The sequence below is a fragment of the Trematomus bernacchii genome, unplaced genomic scaffold, assembly GCF_902827165.1.
Source record: "Trematomus bernacchii unplaced genomic scaffold, fTreBer1.1, whole genome shotgun sequence".
NCBI lineage: Eukaryota > Metazoa > Chordata > Actinopteri > Perciformes > Nototheniidae > Trematomus > Trematomus bernacchii.
In genome coordinates, this window is record NW_022987746.1 from 580,163 (window position 1) to 598,988 (window position 18,826).

Genomic DNA, 18,826 nt, shown 5'->3' on the forward strand with positions numbered 1-18,826 from the left:
CAGCTTAAAACTGAAACAACTATTGTTACTTCTAATTTTTGAAACTAGAACCAGCATCAAATAAATAAACAAATCAAACTTACCTCAAAATGCCCAGAATCTTTACTTTATTTCCTAAAATTAAGTGTCAACATTCATTTTTAATAATGAAATATTTAATTGGCTTTAAACTAAAACCTAAAACACTGAAACAAGAACACATTTCAGAAATATTTTCTCATTTTAAAGCAACGTATACTTACTAATAACCTTAACATCTTTGTAACACTTTAACTAAACCCTTCTATTAACATTCTTTTATCACAGCTTACAGAAGTATTGGACAAACATAATCATAAAATCACCTTTTTTTTTTCTCTTTAAAGCTCCCATGTCATGCTTTTCCGGTTATTACCCGTCCCCTTGTGTGTTATGAAGGTTTTTATGCATGTAAACGGTGTGCAGAGTCAAAACCCTCAAAGTACACCCTGTAGCGAGTAAAACTCTAACACAGAAAATACCTCCCCAAAACGCCTCGTTGGAGATACGTCACTGCCCATTTGATTCTTCCGGGTACCGCATGATGTCATGCGGTACCCGGAACGAAATGGACCAATCCCGAAGAGCTATGGCCACACCAGCAGCGGCGTGTTCCTCCTCCAGAGGTTCGAAGAACCGGCATTTCACAGACGAAAGCTTCCAAAACATTGCCCAGTTTGAGGCCGGATATGCACAGCTTGTTTGGACCGTTTGGAGCAGGGGAAGATCTGGGTATACAACCTGTAAGTTTGCATTGTTATTTGTGTATTTATCAAACAAGACTGTTTAAATGTGTAAACTGTGTTGGACTGCTAAGCCATTGACACAGTGCTAACTGTGCTAACTAAGTTGCTAGAGTTTCCATATATCAACTCTAATATCAGCAGATGGCCTTGCATACATGTATCTCATAGCAGGAGAATGTCTGCATTCACACACAAAATACCTATTGACAGTATACTGCGGGTGATTTGCCGGTCAGTCGCGAAACGTAATTACATTATAGCTGGCGTAGCGATCTAACACACGGAGCTTGAGCTAGTTTTGGTCAGAAAAACATTTTTGTGATGCTACGTTGCTAGCGTTTAAATATATCAACTACAATGTCAGCAGATGGCCTTACATGTTTGTCATGGCAGGAGAATGTCTGCAGTCACACACACGGAATACTCATACAGTATACTCCGGTTTACCGTACATTGTGACCGTACATATACTGCATGTAGCTAACGAGGCTAGCTGTATGCTAGCGCAAAACAATGTATTCATGCAAGTTACATTGTATGGTAGCAGAATACCCGTATACGATTGCAATTATAAACACGTTATTGCTAGCCTAATATGAACCACTAGCTTTGTTCATAGTAGTTTTATTACACTGCATTATAGTTGCCTTTCCTCCAAGCTAACGTTCATATCGTGTTAGCTACCAAGGTAAACAAAGCTAGGTTAGCATATTAGCAGGCAAGCTGTTCATTACACAACTACTACTAACGAATCTAAAACAACTAAGTTTCTCTAATATTTTGTGATTTGCATTTGATTTCGTCCAGCCAGATCCTGGCGGACAATCCATGACGGGGAAGGGATTCTACTACTACTGAGGCCTCGTGCTAAAAGGCACCGCACCGCACCGGCTGTGCGCAGGCAAGAGGAGGAGGAATGGATGATATACCGTGTATATATGTATATTTATGTTCATTTTGTACATTTCTAAAAATAAAGTTTAATGGAAATACTTAGTAGGCCTATCCTTTCTTCCCTGAATTCATATATAGCAAACCATGATTTGATTTCTCATCAAACAGTAGTAGTTTATAACGGGTAAAAATAACTTACTCTTTGTTATGAGAGTAGCTCGTAGGCCACAACGGAAAGACAAGGAGACATACACGAGTTTACAAAACCACGGCACATTTATTGTGGTAAATGCAAAGATAGGTGGTTGAGAGGATCGCAGAGTTAGTCTTCCTGCAGCCGCTTTGGAGAGAGACTGGGGCCGTAGTGTCCGGAGGTGTCCGTGATCGTGCTGATTAGCCTCTTCAGCTCCACCCCATCGTAAGACAAAGGCCCTGGGGCCGTCACACTCTTCTATAACAACAGTTAAAAATATATATGTATATAAAATATACCGCTGTACCGACGCCATGATAAGACTGATGTTACGCTGAGAGCAGCCGGGAAAAGCACTGTTAGACATGGGCGCAGCCTCTCTGGTGGTTGACTAATCAGAACGAGTGGCCGAGCTGACCAATCGGAGCACACTAGGCTCACAGGGAGGGGGGGGGCAAGAGCTCCAACGAGTCGTTTAGTGGAGAAAGTGAATACTGCTGAATACACATGCTTGACAGAGATGCTGTATGCGAAACCAATGTGAGTTTGGAAAATTGCACAGTATAAATCTATTTTAGTATACCTCAACAATGTAATTATGATCAGTGGAAATGGCCATGACATGGGCCCTTTAAGATCGAAAACAGAAGTGACAAAACAACCTGACATTCAAGAGGCGTCAAAGGAGAAGTGTTAGATTATATATAGAGTTACAAAAAACTCCCAAACAGTCATGGCTTCATCCGCCTGTGTCTCGGGATTTCCCCATGTGTCATAGATGAAGGTCAATACGATGGAAATAACACAGCGCAGTTTCTCTGTTCTTGTTTCTACATGCCACGTTGCTCATGTATCCGCATGTATAAGGTCCACTATCACATCAAGCTCAGCGCAAGTTCTTTCAGGAAGACTGGTATACATTCACTCCGCAGCTGCTTATTATCAGCTCATCACGGGCTTCCTGCTAACCTATTACATTTCACCTCAATCTCAGCAGCCAATCACCGTGCTGCAGCCAAACTTTTAAATGGTTCTCCTCTCTCCTGCAGTCAGCTGTGATGTCATGCTGCCACCCGCCTCCTCCACCTCCTCTCATCATATCCAGTGCCAGGAGAGCTAATCCAAAAACCTCATCACACCTCCTCTTCATCCACCTCCTCCTCATCAAATCCAGATCTTCATCATCATCAGTGTCTAGACTCCGGGGGGTTCCCTATATGCTCACGGCTGCATTTCCCCCTTTAGATATACGATTTCAGGATCGGGGTCTAATCGCCAAAGACTTAACATTTATCACATGACATGTGTCAATAAATGTTCTTTAAACAAAATGAAGTCTCTCCTGATTGAAGTGCAGATACAACACGTGAAAATAATAAAGACTGCTCTGAGTTATGAGCGGCATGTTAGGGAACATTTCTACAACGACTTGCATGTGTAAGAGTATCAATCAGGGTTACAGAATAAAACAGATCTCCTCTAATACGTTCCAAACAAAAACACTTTATTAAACAGACATAATATATAAAAATAAAGAACTCTTCTTCTTGTCCTCGAACAAAGTATTTCTACAAAAGCATTCATGTATAGAGGCACATAATGAAACGTCTTTGGTCGTTGTGAAGCACGTGATGATTAAACCCTCAAACATATTTCACAACAAAGCAATTAGTGGGTAGATTGGCATCCATTTGAATATCGATTATTATATATATATTCAAAACATTGTTGTGATTTATTTTTGTGTGTCAATAATTTAGATTTGCTTGTTTTCATTCAATGATTTGAAATAATGTTTCAGGTTTTCCTATCAGTATGTAGCGCCTCTTCTGAGACACGTCTCCACGCTTTAATGCTCAAATCGTTATCCATCTTTCTCATTCTGCCTCTTTTCACCCTCTGTCTGAAACCAGAGTGAGTGGGAGAGAAACTCCCTCTGTAGGGAACACAGGGATTTTAGCCTTTGCAGACCATTTACATGCACACAAAACTGTATCAAAGGAAAAACCCCTAAAAGAAGAATAGGGACCCTTGACAGAACAAACGATAACACACTGTAGGAGAGGGAACACTCAACAAAGCCCAATAGGGCTCATTCAAAATATAAGATTCGTGTTTGAAATCTTTTTGAGACTTTTCTTCAAAGAGTACATTTTTCTGAGTCGACCTAAACTTAAGTACCATTCTCGCTGCAGGACTTTTACTTGCACTTGTAGTATTTTTACAGTGTAGCATTAGTACTTTTACTAGAGTAAAGGATCTGAATACTTGCTCCAACAGGTTTCAGTTCCACACCCTGTTCTTCTTTTATGATTATCCAATAGTTTAAAACAGGATGAACAGTCAGGTTCCTGTTTGCACATTCAACTTGCTGCAACTATTCAGCTGGGCGTTCATTTTCAGAGGTGTGAGAAGAACTCAGATCTTTAACTTGAGTCAAAGTAGTAATACAACAAAGTAGAAGTATCCTGCTACAAGTAAAAGTCCTGCATTCATTTTTTACTCAAGTAAAACAAATGGAAATCGTCCATTTTCTGAATGTGTTCATTGTAATGTTGCTGCTGGTAAAGGTGGAGCTAACTTGAATATACTGCCATGCATCTCCGCCCATAATAGGTCGTCATATTATGAACCAGTTGCTCAGGTGCAATGACCTCAACATTGTACTTAATGCAGAACTTAAAGCACTATTTATTCTAAAAGTATTGGGATCTGGAGAGGAACATGAAGTAATATCCGTCCTGAAGTCTGAGGGCTCAAAGAAGAGCACGACATCCACTGCCGTAAAGTCAGATACATAAGACTCTCTGCTTCGGTACAGAAGCATTAGTTCATAGCTGCAGCGATGCAAGTCTTCCACAGGTGCAACACTTTGCTCAGGTTCATCAATCATGTGTTTTCTATGGATTGATTCACTAGTTCGTGTCCTTTTAGCAAAATGACTCTTTCTAATGACTCTCTAGAGATCATGCCTTGATAGGCTCTGCTGTTATCAGTGGTGCCAAATGTTTGCTCACTTTATGTTTCCTGAGCGTTTGGTTGACTTTTTTAATAACCAAATCATCTTAACTCAAGTTCCATTTCCTAGATTTTTAAACCAAATCTCACAGTCTTCCTCAGATGATTCGATATGGACCAATCTTACACAGCTATAGAAAAACTAGAAAATGGGAATTTAGTCGAGATGATACACACACACACACTGATGGCATTGATGCAAGGCGAGCAGATTGAGGGTCAGTGTTTCTTCCAAGGACTCAACCCTTACCAGCAGCAACATTTAAATGACATACATTAGATATTCCTCCCAAATCGGATGTTGATCAGGGTCTTTTCCCAGGATACTTCCACACATGGACCTGGGGAGTCGGGGTTTCGAACCGCTGAGCTTCTGCTCCACCGCGCTGACTTTCTGCTCCACCTCGCTGACTTTCTGCTCCACCTCGCTGACCAGCTCCACGTCCAGTTTTCTCCCCGGGGAGGACGAGCCCGCTCTGGCTCCACATCTCGTTTAGCTTCAGGAGAGTTTTAGTAGGTCCGTGACTGAAGATTACAATTTGAAGGGATCGTTAATTAGAAATCATTACTTGTGATTAAAAGATTGTCCAATGCAACTTTTCTGTGAGGAGACATCATGAGTCGTGTGGTGGGTTTGTAGGAAGGTCCTCCTGCTAAGGCTGTCCGAATTAAAGTGGCTCCTATAGACGCTAACATGCAGGAAGTGTGGATCCTTACGTTGGAAAGAAGCCATTTTGTGGAGTCTTCAGGCACTCCCTCTTTCCAGCCTCGTGTTGTTCTTCAGACCCAGAACTGCTTCTCTTTAGACACTTTAGGACCCAGGATCTTAATCGACTTCAAGTCCTTTTCATCCAGTGGTTTGTTTGGATCCAGGAAAGCTTCTTTTTGTAGCGTCTTGTTTCTGTCTCCGAGGGTTTTGGTCAGACTCTTCTGTAGTGGAGAGACACAGGAAACAGTGAAGGTGAGACACATGAAACAGTGAAGGTGAGACACATGAAACAGTGAAGGTGAGACACAGGAAACAGTGAAGGTGAGACACATGAGAAGCTGTTTGCTGTAAACAGGGTGAATGTTGTGTAAACACACTTACGTAGCTTATGAGGAAAATTAAAAGTGCAAGCAGCAGCACCACTGAGGCCAAAATCACCAGGTAGGCGTCTGTCATTTCGGTGAGACAATCTGAAAATGAAAATTAAAGTTACTTAAGTTCATGCATGACATACATAAAATAAAAAAAGATAAGACCTTTATGAATGCCACGTTGGGAATCTGCGTGTTCAAGAGCAGCTCCAGAGTCCAAAGAGTGATACAATGATTTTAAAACAAGACGGAATAAGCTTTATACACATTTGATCACATGGTGGAACGTAGGTTTGAATCCGGCTATTCTGCTTTTGGGTTTTCCCTCTCCTGTAGTGTTCTATGGGTTTTAGTGCATGTAAATGGTCTGCAGAGGCTAAAATCCCTGTGTTTCCTCCAGAGGGAGTTTCTCTTCTCTCCCCCTCTATCTCCCTCTTTCAAATCTACCTGTGTGTGTGTTGGGAAGATACTGAATGTCCTCTTCCAATATCAGAGTAACATCACATGTCATTTGTTAGACGCTTTTATCCAAAGCGAATTACATACATTCAATACTGTGTACAATCCCCACAGGAGCAATTTGGGGTGAAGTGTCTCAGGGACACAACGACATGCTGACTGCAGTGGGACTCGAACTTGCTACCCCCTGTTTCAAAGTCCATCGTACTATCCACTGAGCCTCCTAACATGATAACAAAGGTATCCCAACTGTAGCTGTGAACATGACAGGATGTATGATTACCTAGAAGAGCATCAGGACTGTTTGAGGCATATGATAGCTATGTGATTAACATGATGATTCAGCCTCTATGGAGATAGACATATGACAAGCATGCTCATTTCTGACGTGGAGCTAATCTGAAGTAAACATTGAATACTGCTTTCTATTCCTCCATCTTGTGACTGTGTAACTCCCTCTCTTGGATATCAGCATGTGAAGGACACTGTTCAGGAACTAGTTGATGCTCTGTATGTGATGACTACTTCCATTCTGGAGAGGATCAGAAACACATGGATCCTGAGATTGAAGCTCAAGCCGGGGACCAGGGAGATTTCTCTAACAGTGTGTCATAATGGCTGAACTGGCTCAAAAAATAATCTTTTAAATAAAAAAATAAATCTGCGTTATGAGTGTTTTTACCTGTGAGGGTGAGGGTCACCTGCCCCTCCCGGTTCTGCTGCCCCACCGGCGCCGCCAGGTGACAGGCGTACGTGCCGCGGTCTGAGCAGGTGACGTTGGGCAGGAAGATGTCTCTGGTTCCCCCCTGCAGGTCCACCTCCCACTGCACGCCCGTGTACAATTGGGTCGGCCCGTTGGGGAGCTTTCTGCTCAGAAGGCCCGAGAGACCGGGGTCCGGAGCGTCTGAGACCTGAAGAGGTGGGAAGTATTGGAGTTCAAATACTTGGTAACAGTACTTAAGTGCATTTTTCTGGTATCAGTACTTTACTCCACTACTTATTTTCCTGACGACTTTTTACTTTGACTTCTTACATTTTGAACACAAATACCTGAACTTTCTACTTCTTACATTTTGAACACAAATACCTGAACTTTCTACTTCTTACATTTTGAACACAAATACCTGTACTTTCTACTTCTTACATGTTGAACACAAATACCTGTACTTTCTACTTCTTACATGTTGAACCCAAATACCTGTACTTTCTACTTCTTACATGTTGAACACAAATACCTGTACTTTCTACTTCTTACATGTTGAACACAAATACCTGTACTTTCTACTTCTTACATGTTGAACAAAAATACCTGTACTTTCTACTTCTTACATGTTGAACCCAAATACCTGTACTTTCTACTTCTTACATGTTGAACAAAAATACCTGTACTTTCTACTTCTTACATGTTGAACCCAAATACCTGTACTTTCTACTTCTTACATGTTGAACTCAAATACCTGTACTTTCTACTTCTTACATGTTGAACACAAATACCTGTACTTTCTACTTCTCACATTTTCCAAACAGGCTGGTTCCTTTAGTTTGAATGTGTGTTTGGTGGCGTGATCATTATTATTTAGAGTCATTGCGTGCCTATTGATTTGAACACGATCCGTGTATCCATCATTTCCTGGTCTTCTCTAAAGAAGAGGGACCAATGAAAACGTTGTCATGTTGCCGTTGTTCAGCATGGAAACATTCATTAGCTAACAATGACATTATTGTTCTATTAATATAAAGGGAGGTCAGGTACTCTTTAAAACAGCTGCTAGTTATGGGTACTTTTTACTGAAGTACATTTCAAAGCCCTCTTTACTTTTACTTGAATAGAGAAGTTTAGTCAGTACTTCTACTTTTACCAGAGTATATTTAAACACGAGTATCTGTACTTCTACTTGAGTAAACGATGTGTGTACTTCTCTGTAGACCTGCACCATAACTGAAGTACGATACGGTATAATCAAGTACATTACTACTAATCTACACGGTATCTGATTTGATCCACATTCACAAACTGCAACACAGAAATGCTCTTTCTTACATGTACAAAAACAGGATCATATTATACATCATCATATAATACTGTGAAAAGATCCATTCTGCTTAACAAGTACTTTCACTTTTGATACTTGATTCAGCTGATAATACTTCTGTACTTTATATTATTCTGAAAGGGGCCATTGTGAATAATGAATCATTTTACTTTTTGTATCCTTTAAGTATATTTTGATGCTAATACTTTTCTACTTTTACTCAAGTACATTTCCAAATGCAGGACTTTTACTTGTAATGGAGTATTTTAAGACCATAGTATTTGTACTTTTACTAAAAGTACAGGATCTGGGTACTTCCTCAAACACTGGTAACAAGCTTTTAACATATCACATGAAGTGCTTATATGATATACTGCAGTACTGTACTGCTAATCTACCAAGTATCTAAATATACTATGTGAATATAATACTGTGAAAAGCGCCAATCTGCATACTTTTCTGATGTACATTTAGCTGATATTACTTCTGAGTACTTCTACTTCATTGAAAACGATACTGAAAGTGAAGTTTGCCTTCAGCCAATCGGAAGAGGACATCTGTCCTTAATACTTGTTGAACAATTTACTCGAAGTATTTGCAGATTAGAAAACACTGCAGTATTTACCTTGTACCATCTCACTGCAAGGTACTGGACTCCAGGCGTGTACCGAGCCGTGCATTGAAGGGTGCAGTTCGCAGAAACCACAGATATGACCTCCAACGTTTCCTCTTCAACTGCCAGGGTTCCCAAACCTGAAGAACACACACACACACATTACATTAATGTTTTCAGTTTACTAAACCTGCAATACGAACACTTTCTTAATGATCTCCCACTGTATACAGATATATATCCAAAAGTGCAATGCCTCAAAGTCACTGCAAATAAACATTTGTATCACTAGAGTTAGGGTTTTGCATATTATTTGTCCTTTAATATTATGCCTTGTGCAAAGTAAAAAGAGCTCTTTCATGCTTCCTGCAGTCCCACTCCCTACTCATGAGCATTACGTAATCCTTGTTTACGTGTTAGCTGCAGCGCAATCATTTCGAGAACTGTGCATGAAGTGGGACGTTAGTAAGGATTGAAGGATTATACTACAACAGGCTACTCACACAGGGAGAGAAGAAGAGACAGGCTCAGGATCTGTCGAGTCATGGTGATGTTTGGAGAAGGAGTCCGTTTGAGAGACGTTTATGAGTTTCGCTCTTGTCTTTATGCTGTCTGCACAGTCCAACCCAGATTAGAGTAGCCCACGCCCACAAGGTGGTGCAGCTTCCTCATTTACATTGGGAATGACACTGTAAATATGTATATCATTTGTTATTTTTTTTTTTTTAAACCTAAATTAACCACCCAGCACGAACACTTGTATAGTCCCGATTTTAGAGTATAAAAGTGCGCTAAAATCCAAGTTATTTTCTAACTGATAACTGGACTTTTTTTTTTTTTTTACATTTATATTGAATTTATATGCCATTTATTGTACATGTTACTATCCTACTTTTAAATTGTGTAAACTCTAATTTGTCAGATAGTCCACATATTTGTATCTTTCGCTGTCGACATGTATATATTTGATTTCTTAGTGCTGTTTCATTTTCTATTTTATGTGTGTTTAAGTGCAATGCCTTTGTTTTAACAAGCTGCTGTAATGAAAACATGTCCCAATATGGGATCAATAAAGTGTATATCTATTTATCCAGCAATTTTCTCAGGGCTTAAGGGAACCTCCACTGTGCATGTGCCCAGTCATAACAAAGATCTATTCAGAAAGGAACACACGGGAGGAGATCATCATCACTAGACTCAGACTGGATCATACAGGATTAAACAGCACAATGTTTATAATGGGAAAAAGCGAAATTGAAGAATGCAGGGGATGGAGTGAAATAAAATGTGGAACACATCATATTACACTGCAACATGTAGAAAACAGAGAGGGAAAAATTATGAGACAGGGTCAGAGAGGCAGGAAGGGAGTGGAGCCTGATGGGGACACTGGGGACAGAAGGGTAAGAGCTACCAGGAAGGCCATTCTTAAGTATTTGAGTGAAACAGGATTGATTGGAATAATTTAAAACAACGTAAATACAGTGGTATAATTCCACAAGGGGTGACAGGATGATATGGTGATACACACTCTTGTACGATATGATGAATTGGAAATGGGGGACCCTGATGTAAACAAGACGAAAGTCTTTCTCTGGTCTGCATCCCCTTAACAATTGTATGTTTTGAGCTGTACTGTACTGTACCCAATATACAAGCTGTTAATAAACTTTTCAATCAATCAATCAAGTACAGTAGGTGGCGGTATGCAGCTTAAAGTTGTTTGCAATCGAGAGAAGAAGAAGAAGAAAATCCAGGAAACTTTGGAGTAGTGGACGCCGGTTTATCCATGTGCGAAAACGTTAGACTGGGCTCATCATTTTATAAATTAACGCCGGAAGATAATATCCAACATGAATTTGACCAGCGCTCCCTGGATACTATCAGGTATGAATGTATGACCTTCAGCGTTGCTCTGTGCTAGAGAGCGGATAAAACGATGTCCGTCCAAAAAGAAGATTACTAATTGATTTATTATTATTTATTTATTATTAAGTTATTAATAAAATATACAAAATGAAATACAAATATTTGTATGGTTTGTCAACACTGCAAGCCAGCTTTATCATAAAAAAAAAACTGCTGTATCATTATGGCGTTTCGAAGTCAACGTTGAGCAACCGTAAAGTTTTCCCCTTCAGTCTCGTCTCCAGCTCTCTGTCAGTCAGATGAATGGAAAGAGAAAATACATCGGGATTCAGGTTTTAGAGCATTTTACAACTTTTAGGCCCTAAAGACTTAAATAAGGACTATACAAGTGTTGGTGCTGTGTGGTTGATTTAGCTCCCCCCAAAAATACCCGGTGGTTTACAGTCATAGATAATGAATGGCCTGAAACTAAAGCGTCATATGGGATTCTCCGGGATTTCCCAGCACGAGGAGCGGTTCACTAGAAACCTGACTCTTCAGAGACATTTGGAAAAACCCACTGTGGCTCTTTAGAGCTTGATAAAGTTTGTTTTGAATAACAAAAAAGGGAGGCTGCTAATGCTTGTCAGACCACAGGAAAACAAAAAGCAGAGGTGGTACATTTACTCAAGTACTGTACTTACTCAACTACATATATTTAATACCTTCACAGATGTGGATGAATGATGTGAAATATAATCAAGTGTTGAATCAGACTTTAGTTCCACCTGGAGTAAATCCACAAGCTACCCTGCAGTATACAAAGTCATTCAAACTAGCTGCACCTTTACCAGCTTTGAGAACACTTTCATGATCAATCATTATAAAACATATCATATATATTATTCTGAAATGGACCAATCTGCACAATGACTACTTTTACTGTCGCTACTTTAACTATATTTTGATGAGAATACTTTTCTACTTTCACTTGAGGAACATTTTGAATGCAGGACTTTTACTGAAACAGAGTATTCCTACACTCTGGTACTTCTACTTTTACTCAAGTACAAGATCTGAGTACTTCTACTTTTACTCAAGAACAAGATCTGAGTACTTCTACTTTTACTCAAGAACAAGATCTGAGTACTTCTACTTTTACTCAAGAACAAGATCTGAGTACTTCTACTTTTACTCAAGTACAAGATACTTCTCCCACCTCTGAAAAAAAGTAAAAAAACACAAAACCAATATTCTGTAAAACATGTTTTTCTTCGCTCCTGATTCTAGTTCGTTTTTGAGAGGACAGAAGCAAGGTAGACAATGACAACTGTGGTTTAACATTCACACTAATACTAATACATACAAATATATAACCTGACAATAATGTATTTTCTTTTTTATTGGCAGTCTTGGTTCTTATGGGGTCTCTTGATGGATCCTCCGCGGTGAAGACGATCACGTCTCCTTTCTCCTGCTGTCCAGGCGCCACACTTCCATATAAACCAGAGTGTGACACCACATTCAAACTCAGTGACAAGGTGAAAATAATATTTAATCTGAATGTAAACTCCCACCAGACAACTGCCCTGTTTTCAGTCTTTTTTCTTCATATGAGCTGTAAGTATATATATATATATATATATATTACAAAAAGTCAATCAGAACTGTTTGTCTACAACAGTAAAATGCTACTTGTTACTTATACCTGTTTCTATAAAAAATGTCACGTATATAAATATCATTATATACACCAAACGGCCATTTTTGTACTTGTTATACTTTAAGTACGTTTTGCTGATAATACCTTTGTGCTTTTACTCAAGTAAGATTTTGAATAGAGGACTTGTATTTAGACAATTGTGTATTGGTACTTTTACTCAAGTAAAGCCTCTGAACACTTCTTCCACCTCCTGGTTCCTTCTTGCAGAACTTTGCCTGGTCCTCTAACGGGGAGAGCAAGTGCATCGCTCCGTGCACGGAGATGAAAGATGGACGGATGAAGATGACAGGATGTCACAATGTGACAGCTTCCATCGTGTGTAGAGACGTAGGTCAACACTTTCTGATATTTTGTATTAGTATCTGTATCGAGCGACCCCTGAGGCACGTGGGACCCTTCATTTTCACTCTTGTATTGACAGGAGAACAACATGCTTGACGAGAGAAAGATCCAGTACATCGGAGACCTCTGCGCGGCTGTAAGATCCAACAGCATGGAGCGTGGGCATCATTGTGAGTCTCCTTTTAATGCTAATGTTGGGCTAGAAAGGAACTACAGCACGGTCACATGACTTCACGTCACCACCGCTAAGCTAAAGGTGGCTAATGTTGGGCTATAAAGGAACTACAGCACGGTCACATGACTTCACGTCACCACCGCTAAGCTAAAGGTGGCTAATGTTGGGCTATAAAGGAACTACAGCACGGTCACATGACTTCACGTCACCACCGCTAAGCTAAAGGTGGCTAATGTTGGGCTATAAAGGAACTACAGCACGGTCACATGACTTCACGTCACCACCGCTAAGCTAAAGGTGGCTAATGTTGGGCTATAAAGGAACTACAGCACGGTCACATGACTTCACGTCACCACCGCTAAGCTAAAGGTGGCTAATGTTGGGCTATAAAGGAACTACAGCACGGTCACATGACTTCACGTCACCACCGCTAAGCTAAAGGTGGCTAATGTTGGGCTATAAAGGAACTACAGCACGGTCACATGACTTCACGTCACCACCGCTAAGCTAAAGGTGGCTAATGTTGGGCTATAAAGGAACTACAGCACGGTCACATGACTTCACGTCACCACCGCTAAGCTAAAGGTGGCTAATGTTGGGCTATAAAGGAACTACAGCACGGTCACATGACTTCACGTCACCACCGCTAAGCTAAAGGTGGCTAATGTTGGGCTATAAAGGAACTACAGCACGGTCACATGACTTCACATCACCACCGCTAAGCTAAAGGTGGCTAATGTTGGGCTATAAAGGAACTACAGCACGGTCACATGACTTCACGTCACCACCGCTAAGCTAAAGGTGGCTAATGTTGGGTTATAAAGGAACTACAGCACGGTCACATGACTTCACGTCACCACCGCGAAGCTAAAGGTGGCTAATGTTGGGCTATAAAGGAACTACAGCACGGTCACATGACTTCACGTCACCACCGCTAAGCTAAAGGTGGCTAATGTTGGGCTATAAAGGAACTACAGCACGGTCACATGACTTCACGTCACCACCGCTAAGCTAAAGGTGGCTAATGTTGGGCTATAAAGGAACTACAGCACGGTCACATGACTTCACGTCACCACCGCTAAGCTAAAGGTGGCTAATGTTGGGTTATAAAGGAACTACAGCACGGTCACATGACTTCACGTCACCACCGCTAAGCTAAAGGAGGCTAATGTTGGGCTATAAAGGAACTACAGCACGGTCACATGACTTCACGTCGCCACCGCTAAGCTAAAGGTGGCTAATGTTGGGCTATAAAGGAACTACAGCACGGTCACATGACTTCACGTCACCACCGCTAAGCTAAAGGTGGCTAATGTTGGGCTATAAAGGAACTACAGCACGGTCACATGACTTCACGTCACCACCGCTAAGCTAAAGGTGGCTAATGTTGGGCTATAAAGGAACTACAGCATGGTCACATGACTTCACGTCACCACCGCGAAGCTAAAGGTGGCTAATGTTGGGTGTGATGACGTCTAGTCGTCTCATTTAGACACTTCACCAGTGGGGTAATTACAGACCTTATTTAAGGCTAACAACCAAAAACAAACCTTCAGAAGAGGGAACAGGAAGTGGTAAAATGCTGACTCATCTCTGGGTTTAGGACTCATTCCTGCACCTCTATATAACCCTTTTTGTTTTAATGTGATGGTAAATATGGGATAATGCGTGATAGAACTTTACAGCTTAGCAACAAAAGCAGGTTTTCTACAATGTGGATTTCTTAACACTTGGTAATGTGGGAATTTCTGACCAGTTGTGAGATAATGTTCTCTTTTTCTTTTGGCTGCAGGGTGGGTCGTCTTGCTGCCGTTGGCCGTGCTGATCGCTGCATTGTGGCGAACATACAGGTACAAATCAGCATTCATACAACAAACGGAGACCAGCTGATATCTTCCTGATGCGGTTCTTGGTGGTTTCGGTTTTTAAGGTCCTCTAAATCTTACATTTCTATGCTATTGCTTTCCGTCGTCTGCACTTTATTAGTAGATTTTAGTATAAATGTCTAAATATATTCACATCGGTGTCAGGGTTTCCGCTAGGATTTTTTCTTACCGGTCATGTTTCAATAATAATAATAAGAAGAATTGTGTAGCAGAGTTTCCGTTAGCAGGTAATTACCGGACTATGACCGGATATGCTGATGTTTAAAACTCAGTTAATGGGAGTCATTTTTATCGTAACAGATCGAAAAGTTCAGATTCATTTTTCAATAAATGATGCGCTTCAACAAACAACATACTTATTACATTCAAACAAACTGTAGATGAAGTACATTATTCAAAAGTTTACATTAACTTTGAATAATAACACGGGAGGAATGGAGCCTCTATTTTTCCTCTCTCTCTCTCTCTCTCTCTCTCTCTCTCTCTCTCTCTCTCTCTCTCTCTCTCTCTCTCTCTCTCTCTCTCTCTCTCTCTCTCTCTCTCCTGATAGCCCGTCAGTAACCCTTTAGGTTTAATTAACCCTTTATATCCAAATATATATATTTATATCCGCCCTTTTGTTTACCTTTTGTACCAATTCTCCTGCCCAATAGTCCGTTTTTTAAACACTAAATGTTAAGCCAAATATGACCACGAAATCCCAAATGCAAACTGTTTTGAGCCCCATATTACAGGAGCGAGCAATAGGAAATAGGGAGATTTAATTGGACGTTTAGTGTTTAAATGTAGCTTTAAAAAGTTGCACTGTCAAATGTTCCCCTCTTGTGTGTAAGTGTGTCCAGTCTGAAATGTACCTGAAGGAAAGTCAAAGAGTGTCGTAGCAGGAAAGAGCATCTGATTGGTTAGCACACACTAGCTTTAAAGCCAGTAAAAGTACAAAATTACAAGTGAAATTATATTTTTATATTTCTGAAGTCCTGAAAGAAATCGATCAAAAATCAGTATTGTTATTAATTAATTGTTTTTTACTTTCTTTACCCCTGTTTTGTTTTAGCTGGAAAACCTTGTAAGCTCTTCTATCTAAGCTACGGAGCAGATTTGTATTTCTAACTGGCTTAACATGAGCTGCTGAGAGAATTTACAAAAAGTATTATTATCAGGGTTCCCATCGTTAAGAAATTAGGACGTTTTTATTTTGTATATTTTGAACATTCAAGCATGGAGACATGTCTCAGTAGAGACACACTGTACATATATGAACCTGAACATCAGCAGGAGAGGACCCCTTTTTAAAGACTTAGGAATGTGGTGCAATATTATAGGGACGTTTTTGGAAGTTATTGGTGAAAATGTATGGGAACCCTGTTTATTTATATTGTGTTTGTATGCTCCATTTTGATGTTAAAGCCAAAAATACTAATAAGCCATTTTCTCTCTTTTTAAGCTAATGGTAATATTTTACCTGCACTTTTACAACACTACCTCTTCTTCTACATAATCACTAACTCCACCTTCTTTGTTTCATCTCCTGCTATCACTTAGAAAATAGTGTCTTATGTGACATAACAGTCCCAAACCTTATTTTACTATTCAAACCCTTTCAAAGTAAAGCCTCGAAATGTACCTAATGCATTAAATAACCAACATTTTGAATCAGTTTGACCTAAATATAAACAACATTATTGAGGTTACATTTTTATTGTCAAAAAGATATAAGGGAATTATTTTATACTTCTTCCCAAATTAATGCAAAATATGCATTCTTGGGTCACTGATGATAGAAAGTCATTTTTAACAGGTTTCATTTAATTTTCATCTAGTTTTATAATCCCGTATTAACATCCCTTTCTTTGATATCAATCTATTTATATAATATATTGGGCTTTTTATATAATTACATTTCTAAAGATGCTCTTTCCTGCTTCAAACCGATCACACCTCTTCAATCGGGCATTAATCCTCCTTCTGGTTATTTACTGGGTATTACTAAAGGGATATTTTTTTATAAAGAGCCAAGTAAGAACACAGGTTACTACGCACATGTTGCTATGGTAACGGTGCTTTTTCTGTTTCTGTTTTCACTGATAACGTGTTTGGTTTCATCTCTAAAAATGAGTTCTCAAAGTCCAAATAATTGCTGCTAAATCCGTCGAAAAATGTGACTTGTGACGAATTAATAATGTGAAAACTGCCTTTAAAAACACGAAGCTCAAGATTGTTTCACTGTAGGCCTACTGTATTTTTATATCCCACATTTTATTAGTATTTTTCTATCATGGTCTGTTTTCATCTTTAATTGCTCTAAAAAGTATTGTACTGTACGCCATGATAAAACCTCAATATGACATTTCCTCCGGTTGAGACCAAAACTTTTGTGCATTTCTGTAAATGCTGCTTCTGTGTCTTCTGTGAAGCGAGCTGTAATAAAATGCTTTCCAGAAATGGTCCTTGCAATCTGTTTCATCATTTATCCAAATAACAATGTGTGGTTTGTATTTTTTGTGATGAATTAGTTCGTACAATGATTAAAATGCATGCTATTTTTGGTTGTTGAACAGGGTGTCCGCGGGGTCTTACAAAGTATTAAAAGTTGATAAATCAATTTAGCGAAAATTAAGGCTATTTAAAAAGTATTAAACGGCATTTTCCAAGGTATTACATTTTGTAGCTTGTTTTCAATAAGTATATGAATTGTCCAAAGAGGTTGTATTCTACAGTCTGCCTGAATGTAATTCATTGCGTAGGTGTGTAGTGTGATTCTGTGTAGTTTATTTATGGCATCCTGTTGGATTTGACGTCATCTGAACAGGACATCGCACGCTCACTGCTTGATAGCGCGCGAAGGTCCGTTTACGCCGGTTGTTAAACAACATCGTTATGGGGAAATGCAAGTTTGCGTCCATATGGTTGGAAGATAAGGAGGAAGGACAATCAATACTGTATATAGTAAATGAGAGGTAAAGTGTGTCGCCAATGTAACCGGTTAAAACTCAAAGTGGCGATGAGGTCTTAAAATGTATGGAAAGGGTCTTAAAAAAGGTCTTCAATTTGACTTCAGGATTCCTGCATATACCCTGTTGAAGGCATTTAAATGACATAGAGTCTTTTTCTTACACTATTTCACTTTACAGTGCCATGAACATTTTTGAAATGTCCAGAATATTTTAACAAAACTTTCATCCAGTGTCATTTTCAGTTTTTTTTGAGAAATATTTATATCACATCCTCTGGAGCTCAGATTTCATATTCACCAGGGTTTTGTCTAAACCGGGTAACAGGGGCGCTGAAAATGTTAAAGTGATCCCAGAAAACAATATTTCTGTTCCTCAAAAACTGTATAATTACTCAAGAAATCTGAGAATCTGAATCAAACAGAGCGTCGGACAGCTTTGTTTTTATGGAGCTCCGACGTCACGTTGTTGTTTACGTCCGCGGCGCCATCTTGTTTACGGAGTCATGTTCTCGTGAAAATGTATATATCTTATAAACAAGATCAGAGACACAGTATCACCTCATGCTATATCTTTCTAGAAAAACCCCTGTTCACATTACTGCTACGTAAATATGACTGTTTACCAATCAATAACACATCTCAGTGTGAGGTAAAGGATAACAAACAATCAGAAATTCATACAAAAACTTAAAACAAATTAAATGACTTAGACGGGAGTTTATTTTTCTAGATGTTTCATCAGTTATTAATAAATCAATAGTCTAAAGTCTTAAAGGTCACCTATCATGCTATTTTTAGGCAATAGCATAGGTCTCAGATATATAAAAATATATAAAAAGCATGTC

General features: G+C 39.5%; 1 protein-coding gene across 2 annotated transcripts; it reads right to left on the bottom strand.

Annotated features, from left to right (window-relative positions):
* Positions 1-3,334: 3,334 nt before the first annotated feature.
* On the bottom strand, positions 3,335-9,675 carry LOC117496438 (CD83 antigen-like). 2 transcript variants are annotated; one of them, XR_004557286.1, is made up of 6 exons: positions 9,558-9,675; positions 9,067-9,194; positions 7,091-7,319; positions 5,960-6,048; positions 5,587-5,799; positions 3,335-5,394 (listed from the first exon to the last, which is right to left on the bottom strand). XR_004557286.1 is itself a non-coding variant. In XM_034148105.1 (5 exons), exons 1-5 carry the CDS (start codon positions 9,598-9,600, stop codon positions 5,650-5,652), a joined length of 639 nt encoding a protein of 212 aa, XP_034003996.1. In that variant the 5' UTR covers positions 9,601-9,675; the 3' UTR covers positions 3,335-5,649. The 2 variants fall into 2 exon arrangements, 1 of the variants encoding a protein (XP_034003996.1); XM_034148105.1 differs by having other exon boundaries at positions 3,335-5,799.
* Between the last annotated feature and the right edge of the window lie 9,151 nt (positions 9,676-18,826).

Coding starts and splice junctions, on each gene's coding strand:
- LOC117496438 (XM_034148105.1), bottom strand. CDS start 9,600: ATGACTCGACAGATCCTGAGCCTGTCTCTTCTTCTCTCCCTGT. Junction 9,195..9,557: donor GTCTCTTCTTCTCTCCCTGT/GTGAGTAGCCTG, acceptor TGTGTTCTTCAG/GTTTGGGAACCCTGGCAGTT. Junction 7,320..9,066: donor TTGCAGTGAGATGGTACAAG/GTAAATACTGCA, acceptor CCACCTCTTCAG/GTCTCAGACGCTCCGGACCC.